General features: G+C 54.1%; 1 protein-coding gene across 2 annotated transcripts in view; it reads left to right on the top strand.

Annotated features, from left to right (window-relative positions):
• Positions 1–1,776: 1,776 nt before the first annotated feature.
• Positions 1,777–17,041, top strand: part of VIPR1 (vasoactive intestinal peptide receptor 1) — a 31,400-nt gene continuing 16,135 nt past the window's right edge. For both annotated transcript variants that reach the window (XM_069562584.1, XM_069562585.1), the window contains exons 1-2: positions 1,777–1,988; positions 13,553–13,661. In XM_069562584.1, coding sequence (XP_069418685.1) covers positions 1,911–1,988; positions 13,553–13,661 — 187 coding nt within the window. In that variant the 5' untranslated portion in view covers positions 1,777–1,910. The remainder of the gene's footprint in view (positions 1,989–13,552; positions 13,662–17,041) is intronic.

Consider the following 17,041-nt stretch of genomic DNA (forward strand, 5'->3'; position numbering starts at 1 on the left):
TTATAATGGTTTATGTTTAATAGTTATATTAAATATAACTGATTATATTTCCACTGGAAGGAGGTGGAAATCTAGGGGGAGTGTAATAGCTCCCCAGGTCCTTCCCAGGCAAGAGATGCTGCTGACTTCATCTCTGTGCCCTGCTGCACAGCACAGAGTCTGGCACATAGCAAACTATTAATGAATGTGAGACGAAGGGAGGATGGGAAGGAAGAAGTGTAGAGAGAGAGGGAGGAGAGAGAGTAGAAGATGAGTAGACATGGAAGGGAAGAAGGAAAGGGAGGACGGGAGAGAGAAAGCAAATGCTAGTATCCAAATAAGCCCAAATCGAGAAGGGGCTGGACGCTCATCCTTTCCTGGCTTTCCCTTGTCTCTCTATAACTATATCCTGCTCCATCAGTGGCCAGAGTTCCCCGCGCTGTAGGGAGGAAAACCCCAGTGGGTCCGCAGGGAATTCCGTCGCACCTGCGGGTCACCCAGCGCCTGGAATAGCATCTCCTTCAAGCTGCCGCATATCCCGCAAGCGCCCAGGGATGCGCAGCCCTCTCCGCCTCTCCAGAAAAAACCGCCCTCCCCTAACTCCTATCACAGTCACTCACCAGACACCCTATCCCACTGCCACCACCGCCACCTCCAGCCTTGATCTCACAACCCTTGGAAAGAGGGCAAGGCAGCCACCTGCATTTGGTCCACAAGAAGGAGACCTTTCAGGGCGCCGCGCCAAGAACCTGCGCCTCATTCTAAGGACGAATAAACCAAGCCCTGAGGATGAACGGTGGAGACTGGATGGTCCGATGTCAGCCGCTGAACCTTGGAAGCGAGGCATCGGAGGCAGGCGGCCCAGGTCCGGGGGTTTCTCTGTACCTCGGTTTCCCAAGCTGTAATATAGGGAAGGCGGGAAGAGGAGGACTCCGGTTGTTTCAGGTCGGATGCGCGGCTTCTGGACTCGCGCGCTGGGAAACAGACCTTCCTTTTCCGCGCGATGGCGCTAGAACTTAGGTTCTGCCTTCTTTCGGAGGTGCTCCGGCCCGAGATGCGCGAGGGCGCGGACATGCCATCCTTCCTGAAGCACTACCCTCGACTGGTCATGAATGATCCGAGAGCACAGCCGGTATCTAGCGCGCCCTACTAGGTCGCCAGGGCTCGAGGAAGGCACCAGGGATCAAATAATCGGGCCTCACTTGCACCGTAACTTCCCTTCGTGTGGCCTCTCCCGCGCGAGGGATGAGTTGGGGAGATTGGAAATGGATCAAACAGTGAGCCCCACTTTTCTGGGGCACTTGCAGCCCAGAACCTTAAGAAAGTCTCGGCCTTCAGCCTGAGGGATTAGAAGTCACGATTTGTCTTGTAGTCCGGCCCGCCTGCACCTACCCTCCGAGGTGCAGAAGTGAAAAATGGGGAGATTGGGAGGCCTCCTAGAGCAGGTGGCTCTAAAGGTGAAAGAGCAGAGCGCCCTGGGGTGGGGCTCAAGGGGCGTGCGGGAATGGGAGATCGCAGTCAGGCTCTTGGAAACGTCGTGAGCCACGCACAGAAAAATGGGGCAGTTGGGCTCTCGGGATTCCCGGAGATGCGGTCCCAAGGGACGAAAGTCTACCCACACCTCGCGGTTGAGGATTGAAGTGTGAGACTGGTGGGGGGAGCGCGCAGACTCCCTACTAGCCAGGGCGCCCCCCCAGCCCCGCCCCACACCTGCGCGGCCGCCCCGCCTCTGCCGAGCCATTGGCTAGACCCGCCGCCCGTCAGACGAGCCCCCAGGGCCCGCCCACGCCCCCGCCCAGAGCGGCGCCTCATAGCGCCAGGACCACCTAGGCAGCGCCACTGTGTCAGGCTCCCCGCCGTCGGCCGCGTGGTGCGCGGCCCGCCTGCCAGTTACCCGCGCGGGGCCGCCCGCCGCCGGCTCGGGGCGGACCATGCGCCCGACAAGCCCGCCGCCCGCCCGCTGGTTCTGCGTGCTGACCGGCGCCCTCGTCTGCGTCCTCGGCCCCGCGGTGAGTGTCCGCCGGGCAGCCCGGAGTCCCGGCAGCTGAGGGTGGAGCTGGGGTGACGGGAGCCCGGCCGTGTGCTCACGTCTGTGTGGAGGGGATAAGGGGCGCGGAGCATGCGGTCTCGTCTTCGCTGCGCCTGAGACTGGATCTAAGACCCGAGGGCGGCGTAGGGTCTCCCTCGCGCCTAGTCCCTTCCCGCGCGGCCTGGAGCCCGTTCTGCGTCAGAATCTGGGACACTCGTTGAGGGGCGGCGGGAAAGAGCTAGCTCCAAACTTGCCTTGCGTGTAACGGCTGTGGGTTGGCGAAGTCAGTGAATGCAGGGTCGGGGACTGCGGGCCAACTGAAATGAAAGGTCTGGTAGACAGTAGGTTAGGGGGAGGCTGTGAGGGCCGTCGTTGTGTGCTCTGCCCGCCGGGAGGTGTCTGTGGGGCATTAAGTTACTTGTAAGAGTGACATTCAGCAGCAGACCAAGCACTGAGCACCCGCCCCCCACCCCGGAAGGGGCCTTGGGGATCAAGTGACTGGCAGGCAGACCCTTCCTGTGCCCTCCCACTGAGCAGAGTTGAAAGATATGGAGCCCAAGGTGGAAGGTGGTGGGCAATGAGGAGTTGGGGTGGTGTTTATTGGAGAAGGCCAGACATGTGCATGGGAAGGGAGCAAACAACCAAGAAGCAGTGGCCACCCTCTTCCTTGCACTTCTGCTTCATCTCCGCATGGGTATGTGTGTGTGTGCCCCTGGTACCCATGTGCCCCATGTGTGGGTGTGCCCATGTGTGTGCCTAGTGGAGTGGGGGACACTCACTTGGGTTGCAGGGCAGATTCTGGCTGAGGCAGGAGATGCATGGGTCAACTTCCTGTAAGATCAGGGAAGACCTGAAGACTACCCAAGCCCATTTTACAGATGGGCAAAGTGAGGCCCAAAGATATCAGAGCCACACCTGTCCCCCACCCATCAGACCTGGACTGAAGCTGATTTCTTTCTATCCCTCCCCTGGAACTTGAGGAATCTGTGGTTGTTGCTTGGGCAGAGCCTAAACCTGTGGGTTCCAGGTCTGGCACCAGCTCCAGGTTGGCTGGTGGGTGGATGGAGTATATGGGTCATCTATAGTCTCTTCTGTCCCATGAGTATCTCCCTGACCATCACCTCCACCAGGGCAGGAATCTCTGTTTCCATCTCGCTAACGTGCTGCACACATGGGCTGGAATGCTCATTGCTTGTCCTGGGAGCAGACATTATGACAATTGGCATAATTCTTCTCTCACTGATAGCTATGGTGAGACCCACCTCCTGAGCTCTCAAAGCCCCACCAAGTTCTGGCCCTGAAGGCACACTCTGGAAACACAGCCTCTCAAGGTAACAGAGCTTCCAGGCCTTACCAGCAACCCTCTGGCTCTCCCACCCCTGAGCTCTGACCACTCAAATTTTCCATGGATGAACCAGGGATCTTGGGACCACCACTGGCACCGCATTCTCCCATTGCTGGAGGCTTCTCAGTCTAGGGGCAGGCTGGTTTCAGTGGGGTCCCGTTTCCAGCAACATCTGCCCCCCACCTCCTGAGACAGTTCAAGCCTGGCCCTTGCCATGCCTACCCTCCCCTGTCTTTCCACATCTTATTTGGTTAGTTCCCAACTCCAGCTCCTCCTTCAGACAGCCTTCCCTGATTGTTCCAACCCACTGAGCCCTTCCCACTCTGACCTCACTCTTCAACCCTAGCCTGGGCCCTTTTGACCACCCCATGGGATCAAGGCCTAAGGTCTCTCACCCTCCCATGTCCCCTGCAGCCCAGTGCAGGGCTGGGCCTGCAGAGGGAGGAGAAGGGACTCACCCAGGAGTCGGTGAGAGCAGGCTGGAATGAGGGGCCCCTATTTCCCTCTCTACTTCTCCCTTCTCCACACAAGCCACCACTTGCTCCCACACCAAATAGACACCAGGCAATCCTGCTTCAGCCAGACTTGGGGAAGGGGGGTAGTGTGTTATCAGAGTCATAAAATGGCAGCTGCAAAGTTCAGTTTGAAGACCCAAGGCCGTATCACTCCTGTTTATGGAGCCCTGACCTCAGCCTGGGAAGAGGAAATTTCTGAACAGGGAAGCAAAAAAAGGAAAGAAAACCTCCAGTGTCTCAGAAGAGGAAGTCTTCTCCAAGGCCACCTTTCAAGCTTTCCACTGCCCCTACCCCCTGGAGAGTAGGCACAGGAGCTCCTCATTGGTAGCAGAACTGCTCAGGCCAGTGCCCAGCCCAAGGGCGGAGACAAGAGGTGTCATAGAGAAGGGGCAGACCCATGCCCTGCCCTGGGAAGATTCTCCAGCTGGTAGCAGAGAGCAGAGCCAGTGACCCAGGAGAACCAGCCCAGCCAGATGTGGGCTGCAGCCTTCCAGAACTGGGGCAATGGTCACTCACAGGAGCAGTCAGGGAAAGCTCCCTGGAGGAGGCAGGGCAGTCCCTAAAGAGTTTGGCCAAATGATCCAGTCTTCCACCTGAGCCTATGAGACAGCCTCTATTGGCAGGACAAATGGGCCTGTCCCCAGAAGGAGGAGGAAGCCCTCAGCTCCCCCTACCCCATCTCCCAGAGGCTGGGTTGGCCCAGGGATTCAGAGAGGCCTGGTTCCTCTGACTTCACTGTGAGCCTTACTGGCCATCTCCTGAAAGCTTTACCTTGCCATAGGCATCCTGCCCCAGCCATCTGCTTCCAGCTGCTCCAGGAGCTTCCATGGCTACCCAGCAGTCCTGGCCCCTAGCCGGCCACCTGTGGTGTTTAGGAAACACAGCTACAGAGGGGTCAAGTCTCCTCAAGTCAAGTGAGCGTGTCAGTTAGGCCTGCCCAAGGCTCCCAGGGGTGAGGGGTGGGCAGGGCTGTGCTGGAAGATTGAGCTCCCTTCTGAAGTTTCCACCATCCCATGCTGCCCTGACATCTATCTTTCCAGACATTTCTAGAGCTTCCAAGATGAGTAGCCTGAGCTGTGTCCTCAGCGCACTCTATGGCCAGTTGACGTGGAGAACATGTTTCCTCTCTGTGGAATGGGCTCTGTTTCCTCATCAAAAAAAGGAGAGTGAGAACCCTTGGCCCAACATGCAGGAGAAATGGGAAAAGAGGCCAGCTCCATCTTGGCTGGAGCCACGTCTTCCCCACCCAACCCCATCCCACCCCATCTCACCCCAGCCTCACAACTGACTATGAAAAGGGCTTGGCCTTCCAGTCAGGACTTCTGTGGTTGAAGGATATGAAAGTGCTGTGTGAACTGTGTGGCAGATTGTTCTTCCTCTGGATCCCCAGCCTGGGAGCCTTATGGACCCTTCTTCAGCTCTCTCTGTCCCCCTTGCCCAGGGGTTTCCAGCGAAGGCAGGAATCCTGGGCACAGGGGGTGGTATGTCCTCTTGGGTGGCCAGACAATATGGGGCATGAGGTTCCAGGCCCAGGCAGGTGACAGATCCTCTTAGGGAGGATTGGATGATGGGCCCTTCTGCATGGTGGCAGCCTCATGGCAATCCAGCCTGAGGAGCCACTTACAGGGGCTCCTCACTGTGCCCCTCTGGCTGTGGATGCAGGAATGGGGTCTGGGGACTAGACAAAGCCTCATCCCTTCCTCCTTGCTCCATCTTCTCAACCTCCTAGACTCCTCCCTTTCCTGTCTGATCTCCCCAACACAAAGCTGTTCTCACTGTACCAAGGAAAATGCAGTGTGTGTGAACTCTCTCACATGCCTTAGATGTATTTCAGAAGAAAAAGAAATACAATCTAATCTCTCTGCCACATTATGGGTTTTTTAAAACTTTTATTGTGAACATTTTCAAGCATATAAAAACACATAGAGCAAGTAGTATCATGAACATGGAAATGCCCATTTCCGGGAGCGATGTCACCAAAACAGCAGTATAGGAATTTCCAGTGTTTGTCCACTCCAAATTTCTAGATTTGAAAGTCATTAACCATTAATATTTGCACCATTTGCTCTCTTGGTTGAAGTATTTGAAATTATGTTATAGATATCATAGAGCAAGTTATTTTAAGATGCATCTCTAAAATCAAGGGTGTTTTCCTGTATGCCATCATCACTCCTAACAAAATTAACAGGGATTCCTTAATAGCTGATATTCAATAGCTGATGTCCCCTAATAGCATTTAATCAAGCATCACAAGATGTGTGGTGATATTGTCAGGGGGAGGAGGGGTGCTGCATTTACTGCAAGGAACTTTCCTGCCTTGCCATGATGGGACTGAACAGCGAGCTGGCAGGCGGGTGACAGGAAGAGCAGGGGGCCTTGAGCAGATGGGTGGGCAGCAGGCTAGATTTCACCAGACAGGGCTCAATCTTATCTGCACCCCCTCTCATGTGGTTCATGATGTGAAGGTCTGTGTCGCCCAGGAAGTGCCTCCAGCCATCTTGAAAACAAGTTCTTCCTGCCCAGGGGAGGGTAGGAGGGGTGAGGGGAGAGGAAGAGGTCACCAGCCAACATGTCAAGGACTCACGGCTCCAGGTACTGGTGCCCTGCTTTCTGCGGTTGATCAGACACCAACATCACCTACAGACACCATATTTGAAGCTGAGTGTTATTTCTGCAGTGGTAACCAGGATGACTTTCGAAAGACAGAGGATTGAAGCCTGAGTCCCTACTGCCCCTGCTTAGCAAAGTGACCTCATGGTAACAAAGGTAGGAAAGGCCCTCTTCATGGTGATCCTCTGCAAAAAAACCTGAAAGGCTTCGTGGCCCTCAGTAAGCCTCACAAGAAGGGCCTTTTAATGGGTCCAGGCTTAACACCAAGCTGAACCCCTTTGCATTCTCCTAATAATGAGAGCCCTTATCCTGGTATCACCTTGAACTGCGGAAAGTTCTTTCTTGCCCCAGACCCAAGCTTGCGTCCCTATGTCTCCCTCTTTTTCTTACCCTCAACCCCCCAACACAATTTCTCACTCCATCCTCCTACTACTCCCTAGAGTTCAACCTTCCCCAGGATTTTTATTTATTTTTTGGCTGTGCCACCAAAAATGTGGCATGTGGGATCTTAGTTTCCGGACTAGGGGTCAAACCTTTGCCCCTTGGATTGGAAGCACAGAGTCTTAAGCACTGGACCATCAGAAATGTCCAGTCTTCCCAGGACTTGCAGAGATGGGAGGCTTTGGACTATTGGCCAAAGAACGTGAAAATACAGGTAGGGTAAGAGAAATCAGACAGCAATAGGGGGCAAAGGAGAACCAGGCTTGAGACCTCTCCTCTGGTGGACACTGCTGCCACTTGTGAGTGGGAAGGACATTCAGGCTGCCTGGGATTCTGCAGGCCTATCATGCTGGAACTAGACTGGCGTCTGGGCATGTGGGGCTGGGCTGGGGCTTTGGCAACAACTGGTAACCCTTGTCAATCCCCCTGTGTCCTTTGCATGTAACTCTCAACACAACCTTGATGTAAGTGGTGCTGTCATGGTTGCCAGTTCTACAGGTGAACTGAGGTGACTTGCCCAAGTTTGCCCAGCCAGGAATTGGCCAAGAGTCTGCTTCCAGAACTCGTGGACTTATCTAGGCTATGCCATCTTATAAGAGTAACTCCTTCTTCCAAAGTGGCTATGGCATGCCACACGCTGCCCTGGGACTTTAGAGACAGGTTTTAATTAATGAGATATACACATCAGAAGTGATATGAGGGAACTGTCTCACACATGTGCACCTGTGTAGACACCACCCAGATCAAGCTATTATACCTTCCCATCAGCCCAGCAGATGCCCCTGTTTCTCTTCCCACTAAGATAATCATCTCTACTTCCTTTAGTGCCCTCTGAAAAAGCGGGAGCCTATTTCTCCTCTTTTCTGTGACCTCTGGATCCCATGGTTTACCTCACTTCCTGTGCCCATCCCGACTCTTTCCTCCTCCTCCTCCTCTCCTCTCCACCCTCACTTCTTCCTTGACTACAAGATCTGCAACTCCTCACCAATTCAAACACAGAAACCAAAACGAAGGGGACATCCGGGAAGCTGGTTTGTGGTCTTATGTACCTTTGATCACACTGCTTTCTCTCTGAGTCCTCAGTTTCCCCTCATGACCCTTTGATGCTCCGTTATTTCAGTGGCAGTAGGGAGGGGCTTAAGTAAATCATGGGATGTAACATGATAATGGGAGCCCCTGCTCTCTCTGCTCCCTTTCCATGGCTTTTTCCAACTATCCCTAGCAGGAAAAAAAAAAAAAGAGAGAGAGAGAGAGAGAGAGAGCCCTCCTTTGACAAACCTCAGAAACACAGATCATCCACGGTGGCCCCCAGTGCTCGGTACCTTAGAGGCAGGAATTTCTTTCTCTTGTGTCATTGATTCCAGCCTGTTGCATTTTAGATGCTCTCGGAGACTAGCTGCTCCTCGGAGGGACTCACGTGCCCCCACCACCCTGCTTCTGCCTCCCTTGGCTTCTTCTGCCATAGTTTTCTGGCCCTGGGTGAAGCGGGGGCTTCTTCTCATCCAGGCCAGTAACTGTGGTCTCAAGCTTCCCTTGAGGGGAGTTGGGTATGGCCCCCAACACCTGAGGTGGGCTCACCCCTCTCTTGCTGAGCCCCCAGCACCTAACAGCTAGAACTCCCAGCATCTTCACCCTTTGCCCCACCATCTCAGCCTTTACCCCAGATCTCAGGGGGCCCCCATTAGGAGGAGAAAGCAAGGCTCTCTCCCAAGCCCCTTACAGTGGGAATAGACAGGAAGGGGCATCCTGAGCAGGTGGAATTAACAAAACATGGCTAATCCAGACCCCCAGCCAGACACTCAGGACTATACTGCAAATCCCCAGGCAGTTACCTCCCACATGCAGCCAGCAAGATGGCAGGAGACACAGGATCAGAACTGAAAGGATGCTAGGGACTGCTTCATTCTTGCCTGAGTCCCTTCTTCTGGGCTCAGGAATGCCTGTCACAGAGAAGGTATTGGGGAACTAGACTGGCCTGAAACTCTCATCTTAACCCAACTGCAAAGTGAAGGCTTCCCAGGTGGCTCACTGGTAAAGAATTCACCTTCCAAGCAGGAGATACAGGTTTGATTCTTAGTCTAGGAAGATCCCCTGGAGAAGGAAATGGCAACTCACTCCAGTATTCTTGCCTAGAGAATTCCATGGACAGAAGAGCCTGGTGGGCTACAGTCCATGGGGTTGCAAAAGAGTCGGACATGACTGAACAACTAAACAACAAGGTAGGACTGCCTTTGAGCCCCACTTTCTCCACTCCACGTGAAGTAGAGGAGACAAGTTAGGAGATGTAGGCAGTGGTGGGGTTTGGGAGGGTTGGGATGCCATTTTGATGTATGGGCTTTGACTCCTAGGACCATCAGAGATTTGATGCAGGAGAATGAGAATGAAGACACATGGTTTACAAAGATCCCTCAGGTTGTAGGTGGTGGGGCTGAAAGCTTCTGCACTAGTCCAAGCAGGAACTGATGAGGCCTGGCCCCTGTCCACATCTCCAAACTCATTTCCTGATGCTTCCAGCACCCCTTACTGAAGCCACATCAGACTTCTTGCAAAGTTGACTGTGTTAGGCATTTTCCTGCATCTGTGCTTCTGCACACACTGTTCCTACTTCCTGGAATGTCCTTACTCCACCTCTAATTATCAGACTCTTACACAACCTCAAAGGCCCACCACTACTGTCCATTCTCTGTGAATCCCACACACCGGCTATATCCCTTCCCTGGGGCCAGTAGACTTAGCTGTATCTGGCTGGGAATTTTCTAATTTTGTGTGTCTGGAGTCCAGCGGGATAATGAGGATGTTTAGAATAGGGAAGTATATAGAAGAGGAAGTTTAAAGTCTGCCCGAATTCCTCAGTGATAAGACTAGAGGGAGCTGCCCTGGCCCTGTCCTCCAAAGGGCGATGGTTGACCAGATGGCCCGAGGCAAGGCCACAGAGAGGGATTGATGCTGTCCAGACCAGTGGCCGGAGACTTGGGTCCCTTGGGGAATGTGCGTTGCTGACTGACCTCTGGTCCCTCTCTGGGTCTCTATTTCCTCTGCCATTCTCCAGATGGGGCCCAGTACTCGGCCGTGGTGAAAGCAGAACTCCTCTTCTAGACCACCTCCACTTTACTCAGAGATATCCCAGGCGACCCCAAGGGCTCCTGCCCTGCTTCCACATAGTGCTCTGAGGAGAGACTCTGTTACTGTGCTTCTGGGGGAGCAGAGTTGCCTAGAGAAGTTAACCCCGCAGTCTGCACCCTCAGAGAGTAGCAAGCGGAAACTGCCAGGAGCCCAGGGATGCCCTCAGTGATCGGAAAACAAAGGTGTCCTGGCAAACAGCAAGGCCATAGCCCAGGCTTATGAGGGCTCAGCAGGGACTTCCCTAGTGGTCCAGTGGTTAAGACTCCATTCCCAATGGAGGGGGCCTGCGATTGATCCCTGCTCAGGGAACTAGATCCCACATGCTGCAACTAAGAGTTCACATGCTGCAAATAAAGATCCTGTGTGCCGGAACTAAGACCCAGTGCAACCAACTAAGTAAATAAATATTATTTTTTAAAAAGAAGAAGAAGAAGAAGAAGGCTCAGCAAATGAGGGCATCCTTGGTCCTAGTCTCAGAGCACAAGTCTGGACTCTTGGTTACAGGGACAGAAAACTCAACTGGCTTCAGCCATACAGAAGGGTATTGAGTCATGTAGCTGGAAGCAGGGTTGGTTTCAGGCATGGCTACATTCAAGGGCTCAGATAATGTCAAGAAGATCCCATTTTTCTCCATCTCTTTTTCCTGCCTTAACATGCAGCTGTCATCACTGGGTTCTACTTGGCAACCAGGTAGTTCTAGCCCCTGCATCCTCTGAGGTTTCCAGTCCAGTGGGCAAGACAAATCCACTTACCTAATTGCTTAATCCAAGGTCCCAGGAATGAGCTTCCTGGCTCTGAGGAGTGTGAATTGGACCATGTGCCAGGCACTATGGCCAGGAACACTCTAACTGGCTTAAGTCTGGTTACATGTTGATCCCCTGAGAGAGGGTTCATCAGAACCTATGGACTAGGAGTGGGGAAGGACATGATTTCCCAGACAGGACGAGGATATGCCACCGGAGGAGTTGTAAAGAATGATAGAAGGCAGTAACTCTGATGTCTACTACTCACTATCCACTCTGCTTTCACATTGAGGAGTGCATGCTCATTCGCCTCAGTCATGTCCGACTCTTTGCAACCCTGTGGCCTTAGCCTGCCAGGCTCCTCTGTCCATGAGATTTTCCTGGCAAGAAAACTGAAGTGGGTTGCCATGCCCTTCTCCAGGGGATCTTCCAAACCCTGGAGTTGAACCCGCGTCTCCTGCGTCTCCTGCTTTGCAGGCAGATTCTTTACTTGCTGAGCCATTGGGTTTAACTAAAATTGGTTGAGGGGGTGATGGCAGCTGAAAATGGGCAGAAGAGGCAGGCAAGGCTGGGGAAGCACCAGAAGGCAGAACACACCCTGTGACTGAGGACAACAAGCTGGGAAGGTCCTCTTGGGACCAGTGTGCTCCAACAAAGCAAGAAAGACCAGCGGTGGGGCGCAAGCTGGGTGGCCAAACCCCGGATTCCTCTTCCAGAGTCCACCAGCGGGATCCCTCTGGCCACCCTTGTTCCTATGCCCCAGCAGGATGAAACAAACACAAATCCCTTAAGACAAAGCACCATGAGAATTTTTGACACTTTGGGGCAAGAGGGGAAGCATGTGACCCAGCACCCAGACCTCACTCACCCATGAGCCATTAGCATGAAGGCCACACAGAGAAATGTGGGTTCCATCTTGGAATGTTAACTCTACCAGTCAGCTAGGGTAAAAAATATGAGCTGGTAAGTCATTTAAAGGACTTCTCTGGTATCTCAGCTGGTAAATAATCCGCCTGCAATGCAGGAGACCTCAGTTCAGTTCCTGGTTCAGAAAGATCCCCTGGAGAAGGGATAGGCTAGCCACTCCAGTATTCTTGGGCTTCCCTTGTGGCACGGATGGTGAAGAATCCACCTGCAATGCAGGAGACCCAAGTTTCATCCTTCGGATGGGAAGATCCCTTAGAGGAGGGCATGGCAACTCACTCCAGTATTTTTGCCTGGAAAATCCCCATGGACAGAGGAGCCTGGCAGGCTACAGTCCATGGGGTCACAAAGAGTCGGGCACAACTGAGTGACTAAGCACAAGTCATTTAAAAGCTGACATATGGAAAGTAACACAGATCTATTATGGAGCATGATACAGTTGTTCATATAACTGTTTAAAAGAAAAGGTATGAGATTTAAGATTGTGGTCCCTCTTTGGAGTCACGTGCTTACAGTGGGATTGACTTGTCTAGAGCAATGTTTAAAGTCACACCCTTGGTGCCTAGGGGCCAGACAGGAATCTCCTTAAAAGAAGGAAATAAGGGGAACCCCCCAACACATTTGTGGTCTCCCCAAAACCCTATTGCAAGAAACCTTACAGTCATCAGGGGAGGGGGCCAAAGTCCATTTGGCCCATAGGGAAACTGAGGGCCAAGACCTTGTCCCAGGGTGAGGGGGACAAGCTGGAAGAGACACTAAGAAATTCTGATTCTGGAGCAATCTTGCGGGACTCTCCCCACAGCCCTGTTGGGGACTGTGACATTCTTCTCCCTGGGCAGAGATGAGGAAGTGGGGTGGTAGCCACTTCCCTAATGCCAAAGAGACTGGCAGAAACTGCCACCAGCCCAGTGGTTCCTTTACTGAGGCCTTTACCACACCTTTCTCCACAAGACCTGACTCCCAAGACCTGTTTTTTCCGGCTATACTTGGGCAGCTGTCATCCCTACTCACATGTCCGCCCCAATGCCAATATCTCCCTGGCACACAAGTTTTACCCTTAATCCCTGGCCAGGGCACAGCGGAGGGAGGGGAAAAGCCTGGGCTTCTCAGTGACCCCTGCGAGAGGAGGCCTGGTTGGATCATGAGCCATTCTAGAGGGTCCTCTCTTACTTCTTGAGACTTCCCTCACCCTCACTAGATCTGCTAGAGCTTGAATTATTCAGAGGCTAAGAAGCAGGGTGAAGGGTCTGGTCAAGGAGGACCAGCATTCCCTTCCCAGACTGGTGACCCAGGGGAAGAAGCACAGGCTCCAGGAATGGGGACAGAGGATGAAAGATGGAGCCAGACTCCTGGACTCCTCCCAGACCTGGCTCCGAGAACCAGAAGCCAGGGTCCAACTCAAAACAAAGTAGCACCTGCCAGGCCCCACTCATCCACAGAGACTGAAACAGGGACCCAGGGCTCCCAGCCTACGCTGGAGGATCCAGTGGGCCAGCTCTGGGCTCCAAGGAGAGGCCCTCTGACCTCTGTCCAGAGTTGTGCCACCCACAGAGACGGTGTTATTACAGCCACAGTACTGCTGGAACCAGCAGGAAGCCATGACAGGGCCCTCACAGCAGAGGGCTTTGCGGGGGACACTGGATAAGAGTTTGGGGTCAGATCTAGGTCAAGGTCAGACTTCAGTCTAAGGTCGAGTTCGGACTGGGGCTGGGGTTCAGTCTGGAACTTGGATCAGTCCGGTGACTGGGCCTTGCTTAGCCCCGTGCTCCTGGAGCCCCGGACGGACAGGTAGGCTGTGGATGAATGAGGCTGATGGGTCCCCCTCCCTGTCTCGCTCCCCCAGGGCGGCTGGGCGATGGGGCTGCAGCAGGAAGAGTGTGACTATCTGCGGATGATCGCGGTACAGCACGAGCAGTGCCTGGAGGAGGCGCAGCTGGAGAATGAAACAGCAGGTGAGGCCCCTGGTGGCAAGAGAGAACCCTCCTCCCTCCACATAGCCCACCTCCCTCTCACTGTGAGCCCTGCTCCACCCTCAGGTCGAGGCTGCCTGGCGACAGGGCCATCGGATCACCTGGTATCACCCTCTGATCTTCACTCCCCAATCTTGTGCTCCCCACGTTTGGCTCAGCAACTGTTGGGTGAGAATGGAAGGAAATAGAGGGCTTCCTTTAAGAGCTGTTGCTGGAGCCAGACTCACAAGGGAGGGCAGGATGTGGAGAAGCAGAGAGTCTGGGAAGTCAGAAGGTGCCAAGGCCGACTGCCTTTGGCGGGTGGGGAGTGGGTGTAGAGTTCATGCCTCTCTGGGAGGGGGAAGGGCTGAAGCAGTGGGGTGCCTGGGCCAGCTCTGGGCCTCTCTCCCAGAGGTCACCTCCCTGAAGCTGGGATTACAGCTACATAGCAGCCTGGCTCAAGAGCAGGGAGCATTTGTTCCTCCTGGCTCCCCTGTCCCCCCATCTCACTGAGGCTGACAGTCATGAACTCCAGCCTAAGTCCCTCCTTCTGGGCTCTGATTCCCACCTCCTGCAGCACTGAGTGTGTGCAGCATCACAGATGGCCTTTGCCTCTCCCAGCTCTCAAGGAAGGATGGCCCTCTGTCTCCCAGGCCCCTGAAACTATGGCCTGGGGGAGGGTCAGCCAGACCTGCCTACACTTTGTACGCCCCTCCGCCCCTGCCTCTGCAGCAGGAAGTCAAGACCAGGCTGCACACAGCCTTGGAAAGTCTCAACAGTGAGATCCAGGATCATGGGCAGCCCGGAGAGGCCCAGACACCAGACTCTAGGCCCCACTAGAGCACCTCCCAGGCCCTGAGGGCAGGCCACCCTTGTGATCCGAATGAGGTCATTGCTGGCGCAAGGTGCCTGTAGGAAGCCAACACTCTGTCACCAGGCAGTAGGCCTGAGATGCAGAGGAGGCCATGAAGGGTCTGTGGGCGGTGAGTCTGCCCATGATCTTGTACAGGACTCTGTGTGTATGTGCACATCTGGCTGTGCACTCCTGGCCCATGTCTGTCTAGGGCATCTGTGCCTCTGGAGCCTGTGTTTGACTCTGAGTGTCTTTGTATGTTTGAGGCATATGTCTGTGTAAGCCGGGACCTGCCTGGATATGTCTGCCTGGTGTGTGCTGTGTGTGTGTGTGAATGTCTGTGGTATGCTCAGTCGTGTCTACACATGTGTGTCCATGAGTTGTGTGTGTCTCTCTGTGCCTCTGTTTGCTTATGTCTGGTTCTTCCATGTTCAAGTAAGCCTACCTGTATGCATGTTTACATGTGTGTCTGTGATTCTATGTGCCAGGGAATGCTTGTCAGTGTGTGTGTCTGTGCACACACATCTATAAAATGACACAGCAGAGGCCCCCACCCTGCCTTGCCATCCCCCACCCAGGCTGAGCTTTCTTTCCCATTGAGGTTGCAGCCCCACTGTGGGCACGCATAGCCAGCCTGGGCCCTGGGTCTCTGTGGGCCTGGTGACATGTGCGGTGGGACCTGTGTGGCCTCCCTGGGGCAGACACACACAGAGTACTCCCGGACCCAGCTCACAACCACAGGTGCTCCCGATGCCCAGCATTTTCTTGGCTGTCAACCCCTCTCAGCTTCCCGACCCTGCAGTAAGCCTCTCTGACTAGGTACCGGCCCCTCTTCCTTGGCTCCCCCCAGCCCCACCCTGTCCACCAGCCTGTGCCCCAGCAGTTCACAGCCCAGCCCCGGTGGTACTGAGATCCCTTGAGGCCAAGTGTGGCCGCCCCGGGGGCACAGGGCCCAGGCTCCCTCCTTTCTGTGCCGCTTCTGGTGAAGTTGAGCTCAGGACACCCAGTTCTGAATCCACTCCTGATCCGGGTGGCCACTGGAAATCTAGAGAGCCCGAAGCCTGGCAAGAACCCAGACACAATAGCTGGCCTGCAAACCAGGGCATGCCCAGCATTGTTAGGGCTGTCCACAGACCAGCCAAGCAGAGCTCCCAGAGAGAGGGTCTCGAGGCCTTCAGACCAGGCAGAGGGCAGGCAGTTTGCCGGAGACCTGGAGCTAGCTGTGCAATGGCTCTGTCCCTCAGCTGCTTGTCTGTAGAATGGGAGGGTTAGATAAGTTCTTAGCGTAAAGAGGGTAGAACAATGTCTCCCACATATAAAGGCTGCATAAGTGTTTGCTGATGATACCATTAACAGCATCTAGCAAGATTTGGCTGGCAGCTACATGGCCTCCAGAGATGTGGGCACAGGGATGGAAGAGAGACGGGAGCCCTAGTGAGGCCACTCGGGATAGGACGGGTGGTAGCAGATGGGGTCCCCGAGGCAGGGAGCCTATGCTCTCTGGCCAGGCTCCTGAGGTCCAGGTGTTCTCAGCCTTCAGCTGCAGGTGCCCCCTGGCTCCCGCAGCCCCAGAAGGTACCCCTCCCCTCCCCACTGGTGGCCCACCTTAGTATCCAGAGGCTCAAGGCTCTTCCCCGAGTGGGGATGTCCTTCCGCCTCCTCTTCCCAGGCCCCGTTCTTGGGAACTCATGAACCTTCGGACCTGGGCTGGGCTGGGTTTGGCCCAGCTGGCGTTGACTTTGGCTCAGGGGTTGGGTTTCCTGAGTAAATCTATGGGACTGGCAGTGTTGCAAAGAGACAATTAAACCTCCCTCGGGGGAGGGCATCCAGAGGAGTCCTTGTTCCTCAGGGGCACCCAGGCCCTGAACAGGCAAGACCACAGCACTGGCATCTGCCTATTCAAGTGGACCCCTAGAGACCCCACTGTGCAGGCTTCACCAGCCGAGGTGAACAGGTGCGCAGTGGAGAACACAGCCTGTGATACAGGGTTTTATCCGAATTCACTCCCTAATCACCAGCCCCTGTCACGGTTTGCAATTTTATTGGGTTGGAGGCATTTGTTTTATGGTGAGCTTCTCTGGTGGCTCAGATGGTAAGTAATACGCCTGCAATGCAGGAGCCCTGGCTTTGATCCCTGAGTCGGGAAGATCCCGTGGAGAAGGGAAGGGCTATCCACTCCAGCCAGTATTCTTGCCTGGAGAATCCCATGGATAGAGGAGCCTGGTGGGCTACAGTCCATATGGTAATTTGGTGTTGTTTTATGAGTTTTATGAAGGCTCCTCAAGAACTAGATAAACCCCAGTATATTCATCACCCTATCGTACACAACAGCTCCTTTTTATAACAACTGTTTTCTACTGCCTCCTTTACTATTCTAAAATGAAACTTAGGACATGCACCTTTTTTTTTTTTAATGATGTCCTAATTATAACGTAAAACAAAAATAGAATAAAGACATGTATAATAAAATACTGTGTACACATTCCAGCACAATCACACCAAAAGATAAGAAGACAGAGTCTAAAGGTTG

Source organism: Ovis canadensis, chromosome 19, assembly GCF_042477335.2.
Source record: "Ovis canadensis isolate MfBH-ARS-UI-01 breed Bighorn chromosome 19, ARS-UI_OviCan_v2, whole genome shotgun sequence".
In the NCBI taxonomy this organism is placed as follows: Eukaryota; Metazoa; Chordata; class Mammalia; order Artiodactyla; family Bovidae; genus Ovis; species Ovis canadensis.